This window comes from Rutilus rutilus (genome assembly GCF_951802725.1).
Source record: "Rutilus rutilus genome assembly, chromosome: 12".
In the NCBI taxonomy this organism is placed as follows: domain Eukaryota; kingdom Metazoa; phylum Chordata; class Actinopteri; order Cypriniformes; family Leuciscidae; genus Rutilus; species Rutilus rutilus.
In genome coordinates, this window is record NC_140217.1 from 29,535,163 (window position 1) to 29,556,811 (window position 21,649).

The 21,649-nt window shown below is 37.5% G+C and overlaps 1 protein-coding gene across 2 annotated transcripts in view; it reads left to right on the forward strand.

The window, feature by feature from the left end:
• The first annotated feature begins 761 nt into the window (after nt 1-761).
• slc9a7 (solute carrier family 9 member 7) overlaps nt 762-21,649 on the forward strand; it is a 38,704-nt gene continuing 17,816 nt past the window's right edge. The window contains exons 1-12 of one of the 2 annotated variants that reach the window (XM_084427048.1): nt 762-1,145; nt 9,211-9,413; nt 9,795-9,872; nt 12,679-12,755; nt 13,367-13,479; nt 13,679-13,784; nt 14,274-14,415; nt 14,985-15,090; nt 16,121-16,209; nt 16,797-16,910; nt 18,183-18,294; nt 18,740-18,893. In XM_084427048.1, coding sequence (XP_084283174.1) covers nt 860-1,145; nt 9,211-9,413; nt 9,795-9,872; nt 12,679-12,755; nt 13,367-13,479; nt 13,679-13,784; nt 14,274-14,415; nt 14,985-15,090; nt 16,121-16,209; nt 16,797-16,910; nt 18,183-18,294; nt 18,740-18,893 — 1,580 coding nt within the window. In that variant the 5' untranslated portion in view covers nt 762-859. The remainder of the gene's footprint in view (nt 1,146-9,210; nt 9,414-9,794; nt 9,873-12,678; nt 12,756-13,366; nt 13,480-13,678; nt 13,785-14,273; nt 14,416-14,984; nt 15,091-16,120; nt 16,210-16,796; nt 16,911-18,182; nt 18,295-18,739; nt 18,894-21,649) is intronic. The other variant, XM_084427047.1, reaches the window with a different exon arrangement.

Sequence of the window (21,649 nt, forward strand, 5' to 3'; positions counted from 1 at the left end):
GTCATTACTGTAGTTTTAGTACTCAGAACATCAAGAAAATGATGACTTTCCATTTTTCATATGGCAAAGGAAATGTGATAGCATACAGAAGAGCAAAAAGGAAATCTAAAATTCCTGTTGTTTCAATCATTGCGACAGCTATAGTCCTCGGAGGTCAGTAATATTAAGAGTTTTACACTCTTTAAAACAACCTTTTCCGTGATTTAGAGAAAAGTAGGCCTACTTTTGCTTCAAATGTTTGTAGCAAATCTGAAATTTAAACTAAATCTTTGTATCACCTCTTAAAATGTGTCTGTTCTCAGTCACCAAGCCCAAACTTTAACCCTGTTCAACGTTATTGTAAAGATTTATATTATAAATCAAATATTTTTCTTTAATTGAAGCGTATCAATAACTAGCCTACAAACCAAAGCCCATATACTAACTAAGTGACATAATGTTACATTATTTGCGTACTGCTAGGCAGCTGAAAAACAAGATTTAGACAGGGCTTCAAACAATTTGAAGCATTTATAAAATGCATAAGCTAAAAGGCTCAAAGGTATGCAATTTGACCTCCTTGGTCGACAAATGACAATCAACATTTTCTGAAGATTAAGCACGTCCTTTTCTAATCATCTGTTGAAAAATAATAATAAAAAATACTTAAAGAGTTTCAGGCCCAATTTTGTATTATGTTCGTGGAAAGTATAGGCATACAGACAGTAATACTAGAGTAAGAGTGGAGTAGCGGTGTGCGTGTGTCTTTAAGAGCTTGAGCTGCGGTCTGCTGCTGCTCTCATATACCTGACGCAGCTGAGCAGAGGCAGTGAGTGAGTGAGTGAGGGAACCCGCCAGGCCGCCACAAGCATCCTGCACCATGGAGGCGGTCGCAGCACCAAACCCATGGACATTATATGCACCAGGACACAGCTCTCTCTTTCCTATTTTAATGTTCATTTTAAGCCAGTGTTGTCGGATAAGAGCAGATGACGGCGGCATGGAGGAACTTGCCACGGAGAAGGAGGCAGAGGAAAGTCACAGGCAGGACAGCGTGAATTTACTCACATTTATTTTGCTTTTGACACTCACCATCCTCACAATATGGCTCTTCAAACACAGAAGAGTGCGCTTCCTGCACGAAACCGGACTGGCTATGATATACGGTGAGAATGAGTCTTTTTGCGAAAGGCGTTAGACATCGGCTGCGTCTCAAAACCTCGTGAGCCGCCGAGCTCGACAGCTTTTTAGTCCGTTATAGTACCTCGTCATCAGAGCTAAATAATTTTTTAATTCGCGGGGTTTTTTTTTGCGCATGTTTTTTGCCTAGATAGGCAGCTCATTAGGTTTTGAAACACAGCCATCATGTAAACCCTTAGCTAAGCCTCACATCAATGAGCCTGTGTAGCCTGCTAGCTTGAACGAGTGCTAACGTTAATTCAAAACCTTGTGGATCGAATGTCATGTCATTTCAACGTGGTGTTTAAGTATTGTAACGTATTACGTTACTCTTGTTGTTTCCCTAATATTGGTGAATGTAGCATAATAGCGGACACATGTATTTGCCTATATGCAACCCACAGTTTTAAAATTGCATAATATTTCATTATTCTCTCGGTCTCCTTTTTATTTTGCTTTTGTCATAAGTGCTGTTGAGTTCCTCATTCTAGCTTTGAATAGTGTGACAGCTTTTGTATTTCAGGTTAGATCAGTCTACAGCATTGTCATCGTAAGAGTCATCACTATTTGTTAGCTCTAATTTAAAAGAATAACGTTAACTTAGGTCCCCCACAAAATGCATTTACTCACTCATATTGCTTCAAACCTTTTTTTTTTTTTGCTTTTTTTTTTTTTTTTACAGAATTGTACTGGTTGCTTTTCCACGCTTTTGCAATGAATGGCAACTGATGCTTTTAAGCTTCAAAAAGGACAATAAAGCATCATAAAAGAGATGCGAATCGTTCATATACCTGGTCCTTTGAAGCCACATGACTTTGGGTATGAGGAACAGATCGACATTTAAGTCAGTTTTAAAGAGATAGTTCACCCAAAAATGTAAATCAAATCAAATTTTTTGGGTGAACTAGGCTATTCCTTTAACTGAAAACCTTCTCATCTGAGAAGGAGTGATGTCTGATATGTATCTTTTGAGTTGAATCTTTAATCAGATTATCCAGGAAACCCAGAAGCACTGTTTAACAGCTCATTGTAGAGAAAGATTAGCAATGCATAATATTTAAATTTTGGTCTGTTCATCACTCAAGACAGTTTTTTTCATACTTAAAATTGTGTCCTTGTCTTCAGTGAAAATGAAATCTTTCATCAGTGCATGCTTTGAAGTACAAAAGCATTGCTTGGAACTGAAGTGAGAGAAGGCTGGGTTAAATGTCATTTACCGAATGGCTTATGGTTGTTGTTTTTGCTAGTTAGACTTATGCCTAGTTAGACTGTTATGTCTAACTAATTGGTGGGATTAGTTTGTCTGATTTGGTTAAACCTTTCTTTGGCCAAGATGCTTTAATAGACAGTAGTGTTCTGACAGTTTACAATAGACTGCAAAAATGGAGGTTAATTTTTAGACCTATGTCATTATTTTAGTATTTTGATTAGTCAGATGCCACTTTTTTTACAGAATGTTGCAGTGTTTAAAAAAAAGAAGTCCCTTTTCACATGACGTTATGCAACTTCTGTTTTGGAATATTAGCACCTTGAATGGAGTACACCCAATATTTGTATATCTGCCACAAATGCGGTTAGGATGACTGTAGCCGCCTGCTTTCGTCTACAAGGCGATCTCAAACGAACTAACCCGATCAGCGTGATCTGCTGCTTGAAGTTAAAATGGAGCACTGGATTCGTACACTTTCTGCTTCCCGTATTGACTCTTACACAGTGTTTGCTGTTTTATTGCAGATGAAGTTGGTTCGATGCATTTGTCAAATAAAGCAAAAATAAACTCCTTGCAATCATGTTTCACAATAATTAAGCTTAGCTTTATTCTTGAACTGGATAATATTGGCTTTTCTTTCAGAACCATTGCTTTACTGGATGTGAAATTTGACATGTAATATAAAAATACTTAGGCTAATCCATGTCATTTTTCCCATCGTAAAAGAAACCCATCACGTCAATGTTGGTCTTTTTATTGTATGATGATGGCAGAGAGTAAATATCCTACACAACTGACTGCAAACTGGCATTCAGATACAAATTTTTTATTTGTCATTCCAGATGCGTTACACTCGGATATACAGACCCTTTCCAAAAAATTTGAATATCATGGAAAAGTTTATTTATTTCCATAATTCCATTCAAAACGTTAAACTTCCATAGATTATAGATTCAGAGCCCACAACTTAAACGATTTCAAGTATTTAGTTGTTTATTTGTACGTAATTTGGGCTTCCAGCTCATAAAACCCACGAAAACAGGATTTAAAAAAATTAGAATATTACATGAAATCACACAGTAATTACACAGTGATACCATGGTCATTGAACCAGGTTTGGGTTATTTTGGCAGTGTGGGCAGGTGCAAATCCTGCTGGAAAATGAAGGAAACATGAAGTGCTCTGAAAATATCCTGGTAGACGGCTGCGTTGACTCTGGATTTAATAAAGCACAGTGGACCAAAGTCCTCTTTTCTGATGAGAGCAAATTTTGCATCTCATTTGGAAACCAAGGTCCCAGAGTCTGGAGGAAGAATGGAGAGGCACACAATCCAAGATGCTTGAAGTCCAGTGTGAAGTTTCCACAGTCTGTGTTGGTTTGGGGAGCCATGTCATCGGCTGGTGTTGGTCCACTGTGCTGTCCACTCAACGCAGCCGTCTACCAGGACATTTTCAGAGCACTTCATGCTTCCTTCAGCAGACAAGCTTTATGGAGATGCTGACTTCATTTTCCAGCAGGATTTGCACCTGCCCACACTGCCAAAATAACCAAAACCTGGTTCAATGACCATGGTCTCACTGTGTAATTACTGTGTGATTTCATGTAATATTCTAATTTTTGGAAATCCTGTTTTCGTGGGTTTTATGAACTGGAAGCCCAAATTCTGTACAAATAAACAACTAAATACTTGAAATCGTTTAAGTTGTGGGCCCTGAATCTATAATCTATGGAAGTTTAACGTTTTGAATGGAATTATGGAAATAAATCAACTTTTCCATGATATTCAAATTTTTTGGAAAGGGTCTGTATGTCACAATAGGGAAGAAAAGACTGTCGCAACTTCTGTTTCATGTTGACTTTAAGGGACATATTTTATCCTCTTGAGCCAGTTGTATGTTGTAAGCAAGATATTTCTGTTTTGCTTTGGCCATGATAGGTTCAGACATATAGCTCTTTTTTTGTTCCGTTTGTTGTTTAGATACATTTGACAGATGTTCATGCATCTAAAATGTGTAAACGGTGACCCAGCCGTGGGCCTTTAGCCTACATGCCTGTCTGACATACTGAAAAACTGATATAGTATCACTACTTTGCTTGGATTAGAATGTGACCTTAGGGGAGAAACACCTTCAGCAAAATTACTTTCGCTTTTAAATAGCAGCAGTTAAATAACGTTCCACAAAACGTCTTGGGGACTTCCAATTCACTTTACAATACACTTCCAGTGAAATTAGTGAAAAATCACCTAAACAATGACTTATCAAATTTTCATGTTCTGATAATTGCTGAAGCTTTTATCATTGTATATGGAAAAAATAAATGTTCTTTATTGGCATTGATGGTTCCATGAATAACCTTTAACATCCATGGAACCTTTCCATTCCACAAAAGTTTCTTTAGGCTAGTTCTTACCAAATGGTTCTTCTGCAGCAAAAAAAAAAAAAAAAAAGACTGTAGAAGAAACATTTTTGTTTCCCTAAATAACCTTTTGATGGAAAATTCTTAAAAGAACCTTTTTTTCTTGATGCAAAATATTTAAATAATTATTCTAAATAACCTTTTTCCCCTATAAAGAACCTTTTGTGCAATTAAAAGGTTCCATGGATGTTAAAGGTTCTTCATGATAGGGGTTGCACAGAGTTGACCAGTCAAGTTTAAGAGTTTAATGCTCTGCCATGACGCTTTAAGCTTGATGCTAGCTAGTTGCTGATCATGGCCTATAGGGGGCGCAACAGGAGAAGAAGTCTTTGAAGTCCACTTTTACTCTCTGTTTCCAAACAGTTAAAATTACAGATAAATGCATACTCCCAGAGCACTACACAAGAAATGTTTGATTATACCATCTGGATGCTCAAAAATGGTCGGGTGAATGCACGTTTTAAACAGCTCATTTTATGCGTAAGTTAATCGCCATTCTAAAAGAATGCATTGCTGTATTGTAACACAGTAAACGCGCACACACAGACAGTAGCTTGCACATCACATGCAGATCATGTGCACATTAACATTCAGGAACGCAGAAATGTGTTGTCGACGCTGTTCTGTGATTTATCAATAAAATAGCTTCCAGCAGCATATATTTCTTAACTAAAACCCACAGCTTCACTATTAGTAGAGACGCTGCCAGGTAGAATTTATTCACACACAATCACTCTCACTAATGCATTTAAACTTTTGAGTAAGAATTAGGACAAATATAGACTGTTTTAAAAGTTACAATTGTTGCTATACTCTCCTGATGTTTAAATATGTCAATGTTGTTCTATTTATATTACAGAAGTATTATAGAAAATCCTTCTAAACCCCCTTGTTTCGGGATCTGGTTGTTTCTAATTTCCAGTTCCAGTTATTTTTAAGCTGCTTCGCCTCTTTCCACACCCTCAAATAGGATCTTTCATATTCCTATCCATCAAATGCTCCATCAGAGCTTTCTCTAGTGTGTAATTAGCTTTGATAGTATGCACTTCCTCCTTATTAATCTGCTCCATTCTACTCCTTACGTCTTTTTAAGATGAATCGCTTGCAAATACAGAGCAGGTTTGACTTCAGCTGTTGCATTGAACCTGTTTGGCTCAAGGTAGTATTTTTTTTTTTTTCATGTGGAATCAGGTTGACATGCTTTGCCTCACACGATGGAGACACCTGCTAACGTACGGTGCAGGACAGATGGTAATGTTACAGTAGTTGTGTCTACAGTGTGTGTGTGTGTGTGTATATATATATATATAGATCACACAGGGTTTCTACGGGTCCTTGAAAGTTTGTGTGTCTGGAAAAAAAATTCAAGGCCCTGGAAAGTTCTTGAGAATAAGCATACATAGATACAGGTCCTTGAATGTGCTTGAATTTATTTTGTGCAAGAAGTTGTTTGACAGATGAAAACTGTAACAGTGTATCTTATAAGGTAACATGGCGTAACCTTGCTCTCACTTGAAATGTGTCCCCACATTAAGTCCTTGAATTTGAGGGTATTGGACCTGGAAAGTTCTTGAAAAGTCCTTGAATTTGAAGTTAACCAAGTTGTGGGAAACCTGACCACAGCATTTGGACTGTGCTGTCAGGGACTTTCTGCTCTACCACCCCTTCTGTCCCTAAAGAACAATAGATGCTGCCAGTAAAGTGTTGTAATTGTGTTTTGCTTTGGTGCACTGTGATGTATTCAACAGTGCTGGGGAAGACATACACTAAGCTGCATTAGCTGGATTCTGATTGGATGGGAGACATCCGAGGTCACTCATTGTCTTTGCCGGATTCTAAACGTAATGCTAGCCCAAATACTAATGCCCTACACATGCTCATTTAAGCCTTGCTGCACACAACAGCATGTGTGTATGTGTGTTTCTTTTTTGTCCTTCAACTAAATTAGCTTCTGTATGTTGAGTTTAGTGCTGGAAGTCGGGCTCTCGGGATTTGTGTGTTGTTGTTACGCAAACACACACACACACACACACACACACACACACACACACACACACACACACACACACACACACACACACACACACACACACACACACACACACACACACACACGTGATTACTCCTCCCCTGAGTGAATTTACACCTCTTCCCTCTAAATCAGTTTCACTGCAGGCATTAGGCTTGCTGCTATACTGAAATAGGAGATTCTTTGTTTAAAACAACATTAATGCAACCATTTTTGATTTCTTCTTAGAATCACCTGAGCTGTGAATGGCATGTGACTTATGATTCTCAAACCACAGGAATATTATGTCATGATGCTGACAGCACTGCAAGAACCGAATAAACAGCTTTTTTTGTGCCCATTAATGGAGGAATATGCTTCTTGTAGCCAGATTGTAGTCAGTAGTTCTGGGATTGGAAGTTAAATGTTTTTTCTGAACAGAAACAGTTTTTTTCCGAGGCTTCCTTTCCAAATGGTACCCGGATAGAATTAAATTAAGGAATGGGTTATTTTTTAAAGGAAATTACATTTTGGTAATGAGCTTTGAAATAAAAAAACAATACATTTTTATTCATGTAATATTATATATAAATTATAGGCCTATATATTATTATATTTTAAATTGTTCAATCATTTTTTTTAATTACATTTAAAAAAAAAAAAAAAAAAAAAAAACAGGTCAACTGATGTTTGATAAACAGCATAGCCTTCTTGGTTACAGAAGTACCACAATTTAGCACCGGACATGTGAAGTGTTACCCTCATAAGTACACACAAGCAAATAAAACATGTGGGCAACGTGAAGTGGTGCAATTCTGATAGTTTTTTCCGTTAGTGTGAACAATTCTTTGGTTTCGTGTAAAAAACTAAGAACATGGTAACTTTATTAACCGGTTAGCAGAATTCAATAATAACATATTCACTCTGGACCAATTAAAAGAGATTTTTCCTCTTCCCTCCCTACATTGTTCAGCACAAAATAAGTTTGTTTTTGTTTCCTCAAACTATTTGTGGTGTAGTTCTGGTATCTACCAGCAGGGCTAACTGGTTCATGCTTACCTGTTAAACCTTGACCCCCTGCCACAGGATCCTGGCTCTGGATTGTGAATGTTTACATGGTGATTGTATTTGTGAAAAAATTACGGAATGGACACAGAATTAATTCTACATATCCACACTACTCGTGTGGTAATTTATTACATTTTGGCCAATTTGATTCTGCTGTCAGAAAACACTTCAAAAAAGTAGATGTGCACAGGTACAACAGATCGTCACTGGGGCAGTACCCTTAAAGAGACATCTTTGCATTTTATCTACCTTTAAAGTATTATTACTGGTATATAAATCATTCAATGGCCTAGGACCTCAATATATTGCAGATATGCTCACTGAATATAAACCCAACAGTTCACTCAGATCACTAGGATCATATCAGCTAGAAATACCAAGGGTTCACTCTAAGCATGGCGAGTCCGCTTTTAGCTATTATGCCAGCCGCAGCTGGAACCAGCTTCCAGAGGAGATCAGACGTGCTCCTACAGTAGTCACTTTCAAATCCAGACTCAAAACACATCTGTTTAGCTATGCATTTACTGAATGAGCACTGTGCCGCTGTTCGTCCGACTGTTTGTACTGTACTGTACTGTATTTTATTTTTTTATTTTTCTAAACTGTTTTAATTATTCTTATTTCTTTTTATTATTTTAATTTCTTCTATGTAAAGCACTTTGAATTGCCATTGTGTATGAAATGTGCTATAAATAAACTTGCCTTGCCTTGCCTTGCCTTGCCTTGCCTAAAGGTACATATCAGTTCCTAATATCTAACCTAAGGTACTATTGAACCTTTTAGGGGTAGTTAAGATACATGAAGTAGTACTGGTACTGCCCCAGTGATGGCCAATTGTACCCCTAAAGGTAAAGTTTTTGCATTTAGTTTGAGAGTGGGTAAACTGCAGTGCATTTAACACTTTTCGTAGTGTTCAAATTCAACAGAAATCAGCAGTTTCCCACCAAATCAGTTCTGTATAGACCTAGATTTGAATTAAAGTAGTGTATTTTACCTGCTTATTCTGTATCTATATTGTGTATTTTTTGCCTCTGTTCTTGTTTCTTTAGCCCATGCTGTGTGTGCTGTGTGTGCTGTGTGTGCTGTTGGCTTCCTCTGGCACTTCAGTTCATTAGTATGGAAATACCCTCCAGCAGATTTGACACAGCAGGCTCTCATCTCTTCTCCCTGTCATCACACAGAAACAAATCTGTTCATACTGAGCTTTTAAGAAGAAGAGTGTAATTTCAGTGCCACTGCAAAAAAAAATTGTTTCCAAACAAGGTTCCCTTTCAGAAAGCCTTTTTTCCCCCTCAAAGTGTATGAATTGAATGTGTGCGAGTGATTTATCTTCTGTGTGTCGGACAGGTCTGTTGGTGGGTGTTATTTTGCGGTATGGCATTCCCTCCACCAGCTACCATAATAAAACTCCTCCGAGTTGCACCCTGAAGGAAGGTCCTGTCAGCACGGTGCTCCTCAACGTTAGCGGGAAGTTCTTTGAGTACACGCTCAAGGGGGAGATCAACCTTAGAGAAATCCATAGTGTGGAGCAGAATGACATGTTGCGCAAGGTACATCAGCAACAATATACACACACGCCTATAAAAACACTGCAGAAGAGGCTTGTCAGAGAATGAAATTTCAATTTCATAAAATAAAAAGATTAGACGAAACTCTTTAAAAAAAAAGTCATAAATAAAAATGGTAAATTATTCATTTGAAAGCCTATCATTATGACAGAAACTAAAAAAGGACACACCCCAACAATGTCTCATCTCAACTTCCTGTTTCAATAGAAAATACATCAACACAGGATTGGCAATTACAATGTCAAGTGATTTATGACATATTTAACAAGATTAATAATAACATTTATTTAAATAAACATGTTTATTATATTTTAAATGTTTATTATACATTTGTTTGTAACAATTACATTTATTTTGTTGCAGGTGACCTTTGACCCAGAGGTGTTCTTCAACATTCTGCTTCCTCCCATCATATTCCATGCTGGATATAGCCTCAAAAAGGTATAAGTGATATTGTGAGCTGGGTGTTTACCTTTAATTGTTTTAGCTTTCGTTTTTCTTGATTAGTAGAGCGTTCATCCGTTAAGGTGCTGCTTTACCTCTTTACATTATGAAATTTTAAGATATGATCTATTCTAAGGCAACCTGATCTCTGTTCTCTTTCCGTTTTGCCTCAGTGAAAGGTTAACCGCACAAGAGAAGTGCGATACAGACCAGATGCTAAAGATCATGAGTTACTAGGCTGGTCAAACATCTCTTATATTACACTGGCACCTTTTAAATTGTTTTATGATTTACAGTTAATTTGTATTTAACATTGGAAAGCAGATTGTGACCTTTGTATAATTTGTAAAGCCAGGTTTGGTTTCAGTGTTTAACGTTTTTGTTCCTCATGTGGCTTACAGTGTTTCTGTGGCCTTTTTATAGAAGCTTTTTGATAGTAAATAGTATTGGCACAAATACCTACACACAGAAGTAGTGTACAGAGGCATCGCTTATTATTCTGCTGAATGTTTTTTTTTTTTTTTACGCTTTCTGGGATACTTCATCCAAGAAGACATTTTTTTAAAGTTTTGTTGGCTGGGTGTTTGACACCCAAGTACACAGCAGTTTGACGTATTGAACACTGTACTTCTATTCTTCATTGTTTTCATTTGTATCAAATTAACTAGTGTCTGCTCTGGCTTTCCATGTAATAAGGGCTCTAAGTCCATAAACCCATAAAGTATACTCTACTAGAGCTTATAATCACAATTATTTTGCTAAGAAATGGTATTTATGATTATTAATCACAATTGTTCTCATTTGAGAAATTACTTTTCATGAGTATTATTGCACTTTCACATTAGCACAAATCAAGAGAACGTCAACTCATACGCAGGGTTTATTTTACCTCATTGAGTTTCCTGATTTATTGTATTTATCATAGTCATAACACGCTCTCATTATTAAAAACTGTTAAAACCAGAAGCTTCTCACAAAAGCTAAAACAGTGAAATTCCTAATATTAATTTCAATAATTCCAAATTATGTTAAAGTTTTGCTTTGGTTGCACAGCCTATTAAGTGCATTTATTTAGCCACAACAATTGCAAACAAAATTAATTGAGATTCATGTTTTGGATTCATTACAATTCGTCACCGAGAAGGTTTGCTCACAGATTTAGTAGCAGCAAATACGTGAAGCAACACAAACTGTCTGTATGACACTTTAGCAGAATATCACAATGGAGATCAATAAACTCCAACATACATGTTTGTCTGTTTTTTCAGATCATATATCAGCAATATTGTGACGATTCTGTTTAATGAATGGAGAGAGAGAAAATGTTTTACATACACTATAATTTTACTGCTTTATCAGATGAATATCTTGTTTATGACTTCTGGATGCCAGATAGTATTGTGGTATTTTAGATTGTGCTGAGTGAGCAGGGAGGCCCTGAGGAAGTGAGAGGAACGGGCTTCTGCCAGCTGTGTGTGTTTCAGACAGAAGCACAAGGCTACATTGTTTCCTCTCTTCGTAAAACACTTGACTTTTTCTTTTTGATGAGCTTTACAGAATGGAGGAAACATAAGCAGCTCAGAGATTGTATGAACTTTGCCCGTGTCACACTGAGCATTTATCTTGGTGTGAACAGGCTTTAAAGGGACGCTTTATCCAAAACAGAAAAAATACTGCCCTGATCTATCCCTTTTAAAGCCACCACAAAATCTGCTCCCACAGAAAACACCTCTGATTTTTTTGTCTACTGTATAGATGTCAACTATAATACGTAACTGATGACCATTTACTCTGTAAAAGTGTTTGTTCTCTGATCCTCTTCTTTAGTTTCTTCTTTCTTAGTTTCATTCAACTCACAGTACTGATTTACTCTCTCGCTATGATAATGGTTTCTTTTCCTGTCAAGAGCTGCTATAAATTCTTTCATGAATGATTTCATATTTGATCTCCCTAGCTGTTTGTTTTAATTAGTTTAGCTGACTGCAATTTAGTTTGGGTGGTAACGTGGGTTCATTGTAAACCGACTGGTTTATCTGTATATGCATCTCAGTGATTGCTATCAGTCGCCATCTACTCACTGCACAGTCACAGAAAGACCACGGTCGGAAGAACAGAAGAAGCCCTTTTGACGGACAGAGAGAGGTTTAACATCAAATGATCTTGTAGTTGCTGCGCTTTGTAGCAACAGTGACTCAGCATCTTGTGACTGATACTCACATAGGAAAAAAATCTGCTCTGTAACTAAAAATAGAAGAATAAGATCTGTCTGTCAAGACCAATTTGATTGATCAGAAGTTATGGTCGATTACACTTTATTTTACAGTATGTGTACTTACCCAATAAAGTAACTACACGGGTTAAGATTAGGTTTAGGGATTGGTTCAGGGTTAATAACTAGTTATAACCCAGTTATTATAATTGCTATAATTAGTACATATTATTTTTACATGGGGAACAGGACTTTAAAATAAAGTGCTACTGAAGTGACTGAAAACATTAAGTAGGTCCACTGTTTTCAACATTGATAAATGTTTCTTGAGCACCAAATCAGTATTATGTGACAATTGTGACTGGAGTATTGGCTGCTGAAAATTCAGCTTTGCCATCAGCAATGAAATACATTTAAAAATATATTACAATGGAAAACAGTTTTATTAAACTGTAATAATAATTAAACAATATTGCTGATTTTACAAATAAATGCAGCCTTGGTGATATATAATATGGTATTTATTATATAAATTACATACAACATAGTTTGAACCGTTTTCTGGGTTTGACATGCTCTTCTTTGTTCCTCCAGAGACACTTCTTCAGAAACCTAGGATCCATTATAACCTATGCTTTCCTAGGTACTGCCATTTCCTGTTTTGTCATTGGGTAAGTCACTAAGGTTCTTAGTATTCCCACTGACCATGGAATTGTGTTTGCAGACAGACAGCGGGAGCAGCCAAGACATGCCTCAGAATCGTTCATTTTACAGATGTAACAGAACTATACTAAGGAGTGAACTGTTGTCTACTTTTGATGACTTGTTACAATAGTTGGATGACTTAAGTGAAGTTAAAAAAATACAGAAGTTGATAATGGCCAGTTATAGCATGTAAATATAACACTTTCTTTTATAGATTCATATAGATTTCCACGTAAACTCCTAAAAGTTTGTGTGCTAACCAATAAACCAGGTTCAGGCATGTAATGGAATTTGTGGCATCAGTAATCAGTCACTATCAGATGCATTTCTTCATTTGCTGCCGGTTGAGCTCCATCTTTGCGCTTAATAGCTTGAGAACACATTTTGTCGTTCCATTCTGAATGCCTAAAGGTTTTCTCAGTGTTAAAAAAAAGATGTTCAAATTAATATAGTTTAATATGTAGTTGGATATCTGTGTATTTCATGCATGTAGAACATTTCCATTCTGTTGAAATAATATGGTTAGTATTGCAAAATGCTATTCTAAACATTCTTTATTTGTTTATCTATTTGAAAGAAACCTCATGTATGGTGTGGTGAAACTGATGCATGTTTTGGGTCAACTGACTGACAAGTTCTACTACACAGACTGCCTCTTCTTCGGTGCCATTATATCTGCCACAGATCCAGGTAATGTCATCTCTCTCTTTGTCCATTTTAATTTCTCCGTCTCTTTGTTCTCTTACCTAATAGTATAAACTTGCTGTTGTTGTTAAATGTTGAAATTTAGCTTTTCTTAAATGACCTGCTAACATTTGTTTTTATCAGACTGACCTGTCCCATTTCAGGATTTTTATACTTAATATGTTGCTGATTTTTGTGGTTTTAGTCACAGTGCTTGCGATCTTTAATGAGCTTCATGCTGATGGTGATCTCTACGCACTGCTGTTTGGAGAGAGTGTTATGAACGACGCAGTCTCCATAGTCCTTTCATCGTAAGTCTCCCTTCAAACAGTATCACTTTCTTGTTCCCTTTCTGTTGCTACAAAAAAAGGGGGAAAATCACGTGTTTTGTCTGCGGCAGTCGGCGGGACTTCCCAGGCTGCCAGCACAGAGGATGTTCTGGGGACATTTTTCACTGTAGTGTTGAATAGTAAAAACTAATGATGCTGCAACTCTAGTGGTATTTCAGGATGGCGCTCTGGCTCCCTCTTTTGGACACAATGAGCTAGAGATACAGCACCTTATTTATCCCTGTAGTCAGAATATCACAGCAATACTTTGTTGTATTTCGACTTTGCTGGAAAAAATGACATGCATGTGAAATAAAAATAATTTTTAAATAAAATGACATTGGGTTCACATTATGCTTCGGGTCAGGTCAAAGATATATGTAATCTTAAAAATGTCTTTTTTCATTGGCTGCATTGGTCATAGATCAGCACAGTCAGTTATATTTGGATTGTTTTGTCTTTGGTATGAAGGTCAATTGTGGCGTATCAGCCTGCAGGAGCCAACACACACACATTTGATGCCTCTGCCTTCTTCAAATCGGTGGGCGTCTTCTTGGGCATCTTCAGTGGCTCTTTCGCCATGGGTGCAGTCACTGGAGTAGTCACTGCCCTCATATCCTTTTGGATGTTGTCATGAAATTATATTTCTAAATATATCTAGGCTTATGAGTATTGACGGCATATTATGCAGTCAAATTCATGCCCTTTGACTGCAGTATCCTCTAAACAGGATTACTAAATACAGTTTGAATACACATTGTTCAAAGGTTTGGGGTCAGTAAGTTTAAAAACCCAGCTAGGATGCATTCAGTTGATCAAAAGTGACTGTCAAGACATTCAAAATGTTACTCCAAATAAAGGATGTTTAAAAAAAAAAAAAAAAAGTATGTATAATAGTATCTTGAAAAAACCTTATCACTGTTTCCATAAAAATATTACGCCGCAAACCCTTTTTCAACGTTGATGATAATAAGAAATGTTTCTTGAGCACCAAATCTTCACAATATTAGTTTTTACGTTATGTTTTTGATCAAATAAATGCAGCCTTGATGAGCATAAGATACTTTTATTTCAAAAACATCAAACCCCCTAAACGTGTTTATACACCGAAAATTTTTTACACTATTTTTTTGCACTGATTAGCTAATCAGAAATGTGGTTTAAATTCTTAACTTTACCCACGTGACTAAATTCACCAAGCTGCACTGTTTCCCTCTACTGGAGACGGCTCTGTTCTTCCTCATGTCCTGGAGTACTTTTCTCCTGGCTGAAGCATGTGGATTCACAGGTGGGTGTTAATGTGTGTGGGTAATGAAAGCATAGTGGTGAATCCGCTAGGTAACTCATCAAACTACATTATATATGCAACCCCAAAATTAATGTTTACTGTTATTAAACATCAACTGGAATAATTGTCATAATCTGGTGTTTAAAAGGTAATTTGTTAAAGTCCACCCCCTGTGGTTAAAATCATGCTTTTAATGTTATTTATATGTCTATGTGGCGTTTTTAACATGCTTTAAGACAAACCATGTACAAATTCATTAGTCAACAGCATTGCAGAGCATTTTCTCCTTAAAACTGCAGTGAACCAAAGACAGTCTCAGAATCCCGGTCACGAACTACTTTGTAACCAATCACGTCAATGTGTGATCATCAACGAGTGGATCTCTGAGCTGGTGCGAGTGAGTGGATGTGGGGCTAATTTGCATAATAGAACCGCTTATACTAAACGAGGCAAGGGTGTAGAGTTACATTCAAGCTATTTTAAGGCATGAATAAAAAAATGTTTTTCAAGGAAAGAACGTTTAAATATGTAATTTTGGTGATCAAAGATGAGTTTTAAGGGATACAATTATTGACTACAGGGGGACTTTACATTTTAATGTGCTTTATTAGCATGAAAATTAACATTCATGGTCGGAGCCGATAGCCTCGTGTGCAGCGCTCCGACATGTGGCGCAGTTGCGCTTCTAGTCCCGGCTTGTGGCCCTTTCCCGATCCCACCTCCTTTCTCTCCCATTTCGCTTTCTGTCATCTCTCTAGATTTACTGTCAAAAATGGCAAAAATAAATCTTTAAAAACAAACAAAATACAAATACAAGTGAAATAAAATCCAAATATTTAAAACTCTGTGTTGCTGTATCTGGGAGGCTAATATTGTTGAACTTTAACATCCTTGATGTGTAAATGTGTGCAGTCATTTGCACTTGTCATTTGATTGTTTTATTGGCCACCTCCAGCCTGGTTTGAAATTGCATCTCATCCTACACTTGGAACCAAAAAGCCACATATGCTGATTTCCTTTACTATTCCAGGTGTTGTCGCTGTGCTGTTTTGTGGAATCACACAGGCTCACTATACCTACAACAATCTCTCGGAGGAGTCGACCAAACGTACTAAACAGGTAAAATATTTTTGCTTTAGTCAAGGGAAAAATACATGAACATTGGATTCTGGTTTTCTGCTTTCAGAGCAGCTGGTATAAAACCAGAGTGATATGAACTGTGGCAAAGTTGAAAAAATAAGTTATGTAGGTTTTTTTTTTTGGGATGGGAGCCCTGCGTGTTCTACTTCAAAAGATGCTTTGATATACAAGAGGGTCGGTAAGTCGAGGGATAGTGCTAAATGAATTCCCAGCACCCCCGTGGTGTCGTCAGAGTGGTGCAATGTGATGAAGCGAGTTGGGGTGCATGCAGTAATTACGACACTCCTATGGTACTGGATTTCTCTCCAGGGGGACAGACTCCCTTTTATCAAAGCTCTGTGGGAAGAAGTTATAGACTAGAGTCTCAAAAATGTAAGATATCGGCGTCAGCTTTATAGCTAACATGTTATATAAGCCATTGTAGAGTATAGAGAGGAGGAGCATGCAATTCTAGTTCAGTTAGGACCTGATTTTAAAAACGTGCCATTTTGTTGAACAACTGTGCGATTGAAAGGTGCACACAACTTCATGTGTGGTGTGTTTTTTTTTTTTTTTTGCCTTTGCAGTTGTTTGAGGTGCTGCACTTCCTGGCAGAGAACTTCATCTTCTCGTACATGGGCTTGGCACTCTTCACCTTCCAGAATCATGTCTTCAGCCCCATTTTCATTGTTGGAGCCTTTGTATCCTTTGGGCTGTTTACACCTGGTCACGTCATGTGTTTTTACTGATTTAGCTAGCTATCTGATTTGTTAAAACTGTAGCATTTACACTTGGCCACATAAATGTCTCCACAAAACGAATATAAATTCGATCTCTATTTGCTATATGCAAATTTGGAGGTCACATCAGTGAAAGAAACCGATATGAGCTGCATTTTATATATCGTCAGCTTTTTTTCAAGATCAAAGACCGCATTAGGAGAGAGAGCGGCATCAGCACTGCTAAGATCATTTAGTCTCACTACTGTTAATGAAGAAGATTGTGCAATGAACGTGGCAGTTTGCTCTTCTTCGGCTTTCTGAAGAGATGCTCCGCTACTCCTCTGTGGCGGGCCATATATGTGGTATCTGACTACCGGGAGCTGGTATAACATGCTCTCACATGTTTCTTTTTTACCATTTTGGGAGGAGTAAAAATAACATATGTGGCTTCAACATCCAGATGCATTCCAGTTTCGTTTGGATCTTGTTAACTTCTAGAATTCACCTCAGTCAGATAGTTAACAATTTTGAGAGTTTGACAGCACGTTACAGATGATTTCCCTGTGAACCAAACCATTTTAAAGACTCAAGAACATCTGGGAAAATTCAAGGCTGTTTTATCACCTCTTTTATTTATGTGATTTATGACCACTAGGAGGCATTGTGTACAGGTTTTAAAGAAATAGCTAGTTACTTTTCTATTATTTTTAGGAAACATGTCAGCATGGTTGGCAAGCTTCAAAAGGACAAAAAGTACCACAAAAGTGGTTTGTATGACTCTATAGTTCATATGTATGTACACAATTACAATACTTGTTTTTAAATTGGGGGAAAAAAGAAGAAGATTTTGAACAGAATCTGGAATCTCTAATCTTGAATCTGGACAACATGCCAGTTTACATAATTGATCTTCAGCATTATCTTTGGTTTAAAACTTTTAACCAACTTTAAAGTATCAATCTACAATTCTGTTAAAAAGTTTGAGGTTTTGATATTTCTGAAAAAGTCTCTTATGTTCACCAGTGCTGCATTTATTTGACAAAAAAAAAACAACAACAATTTTTTCAGGATTCTTAGATGAATAGAAAGTTCAAAAGACCAGCATTTAGTAACATGTAAAATTGGTTTATTTAATGCATGCTTGTTGAATAAAAGTATTAATGTCTTACTTTTGGATGGTAATATATGTCTAAATTTCCTTTAAAATTTAATTTGTGTGAGAAGACATTTCCTTAACATTTGGACTACCAGATAGCCATCTTTATCGGCCGGGCTTTGAACATCTACCCCCTGTCTTTCCTGATTAACCTAGGCCGAAGACACAAAGTCCGTGGAAACTTTCAGCACATGATGATGTTTGCAGGTATGGTGACCATACCTGGCTTACTTCCTCTACTCTGAAGCTTGCATTACATTGAAGATAAGACAACTATTTTGAATTAATGCAATTAAGTAGAATATAAATCAATGGAATCAGTGTTCTAGCGTCCTTTAGTGTCAGACTCTTTGATGTGAACTCTCGGTAGGTTTCAGCACCCTGCTGAAGGTTATCGAGATCTAAATTAAGAGTGAAATGAGCCATCAGAATCAGAACATCTCTAATAACGGCTCTTGATGTGGAGCAGCTCCCTCCAGAGCAGCAACACCACCCAGCTAAAAGGGCAGCAAAGTGCAGTACCTTTAAAACATCTGATCGAGTGTGATGGCTCTGTTTGCCTCTTTACGTTCACTAACATTCTATTTGTAGCAGCGCTGTCATTCTTACTAAAATCTATTGTGACTGCTGTGTGTGTGTTTCTACTCTGCAGGGCTGCGAGGGGCAATGGCATTCGCTCTGGCGATCCGCGACACCGCCACATACGCGCGACAGATGATGTTCACCACGACCCTGCTCATTGTGTTCTTCACAGTTTGGGTGTTTGGAGGAGGCACCACGCCAATGCTGTCCTGGCTGCATATCAGGTCAGAGTTCACAAGGCCTTAAGCATTGCATTATTTGATGCTTTTGTTTAGAGTGAGATGGATTCAGGAGCATTTTTCATGCATGGAAGTTTTGTAATTTGTTTACAAATAGGATGGTAAAGCCCTAGAGCATCATGTAGACTTTGGGTGGGCTCTTTTGACCTGGACCAGTAAGCTACCACATAGAAATGTACTAACAATACCTTAGAAACAGCATTGCAACACCCTAGAAATCACATTGAACAGCCAGGTGTCAAACTTTTTATGCGTTTAGCCGTTCATTTACACGACAACGTGTTTGGGGGCCTGAAAACACAAGCTTTTGAAAACGGGTTCCAAAGTGCAAGGTTTTGAAAACGATACCTTTACCGTTTCCATGTAAACAACAAAAACGTAAATTTGTGAAAAAAGGTGACGTCATGCGCATTCGTGTTTCATGTTCCCACATGCAAATTACGTGTTCGTGGGGGTGTTTCTTAACAAATTGATATTGCCAACTACTGGCCTGGCATGCATAATGCAGCCTTTTTAGTCATTTTCGCAGATCCGTGTGAACAGGGATCGTTTTGACAACGTTGTCATCTGTTTTTAGTACATTGTTGTTGGTAAACATACCCTTGGACAATGTAAAATTGAGTTTTTCAAATAGACTTGGATAACATTGAGAAAAGACTTACACAGACTGCCCAGCAGATGGCTGAAAAACTCACCACAAACATGTTTATTCATTTTATTAATCAAGCAGATTTTGTCAAATGAGGTCACGTGATTTTCCTTCCTTTCCTTGATTTCCTTCCTCTCATGATAATTTTGGGGTGTGATATAGAGGGTATAACAGGCATCATTGAGACTGGTTAGTTTCACAGTGTGTTTGTCAACTGTGCAGTCTTCCATTTTGTTTTTTTTCTGAGGTGAAATTGAACCAGAGTTCTGCACCCAAGCAGATGGGGAAAGGAGCTGGAGTTGTTTATGCCACTAATAGCTGGTGTTTGTCTGGCTGTCCTCAGCAGGGGCTGGCTGGTACGGCACCATTAATAAGTGCTGCTAGTTTGTCAGAATAAAGAGGATTATTGAGGACCAGTGCTGATGGCAGCTGATGTAGAATGGGATTGATAAGCTCACATTATTATCTGCAGAACTGCTGTGCACTCATTGAGTCGCAGATATGTGTAGGATGGACATGGCGAGGTGAATCTAAGCTGCGTTAACAACAGTATTTCTGTAAACAAGTTGCTTTTGTCTTTTAATGCCAACAAATCAGGGCGATACGGGTTTAAATTCTTTTCAAACACCAACTAAATGGCTTTGCGTAATTGAGAGCTAATGCATTGGAATTAAGACCGGACAGGAGTAAGAATAGACTGTTCATAACTGTAATTGTCTTGAGTCTCCCGCTGCTACATAACACTCTTAATGGAGGCTTGTTTGTTTAGCTTGCACTGCATCCCATGGGTCATGATCACAATGCACTGATGCTGTTTCAGAGATTTTTGCATGTCCAGTGAATATTTAGCAACCATAACCATAACAGATGTCAAATGCATGAGGAAGTTTTCATAGTAGGATTTGTTTTCTAAATCGGATATTTTAGCCTAATATTCAAATTCTGTCATTATTTACCCTCATGTTGCTTGAACATTGAATGGTTGTTTTTCTTGCATTGGAACCAGTGTTGGTATTGTTAACTAAAACTATAAAAAATAGTTTTTGGTCATTTAAACAAAACTGAACGAACTAAAGATACACACACTGGCCACTTTATTAGGTACACCTCTTCAACTGCTCGTTAACGCAAATATCGAATCAGCCAATCACATGGCAGCAGCTCAAGGCGATCTGCTGAAGTTCAAACAGTGCATCAGAATGGGAAAGAACAGTGATTTAAGTGACTTTGAACGTGGCAGGGTTGTTGGTGCCAGTCGGGCTGGTCTGAGTATTTCAGAACACACAACCATCTCTAGGGTTTGCTTACATGATAAATGAGGAGAACTGACACACCTAAAGGCCCACAATGCTTAGAACATGTTTGAGGCTTTTTATTTGTTGCAGCAAGTATAGATTTTGTATTAACACTAAGGCCAGAGCTGGTACTGTACCAAAGCTAAATAAAATTTTGCCAACCCTAAAAGTAGAATTTGTGTAAACAATCATGCATTGTAAACAGTTCATGTTTGGTCTGCTGAAGTCGTCAGTACCACTAATACCAATGCTAATACAAATCATAACATTAGCATAAAGATTGTATTGTCCAGTTGTGTGTATCCACTGGTCCAGTGTGTTTATCATGGTGAAAGAGCATCGTAGCTTTGTTCTCGTGAGGTTCCTGCAATTTACTGTTGCAGTCATTTAGGTTAGGAATTTTTAATAAACCCTAACATTTCATATAACTTGCAATCGGACTTACGAGTTTTACCTTGTAGATGATAAAATGGGTGAAAATAATTCCATAAACTTACATTGAAGAAAGGACTTGGGCCAGTAAGCAGCCACATAGCAAATAAGACCTTAGGCTTAGTTAGTGCATAGTCCTTACTCATCAATCTGACATGTTTTTTGGTAAGGACCACTGCATGCAAATGCACGTGCTGTATGCAAAGATATTGCAAATATTGATAATTTCCTGTTTCTTTTTGAAGGACCTTTCATTCCCCTCTAAATAAAGTATTATATCTTTATGTAGTGTTACAGAACTTTTAGATTCATGAATTTTGGCAATTTAAATGGGTGTAGGACAATACTGTCGCCTCACAGCAAGA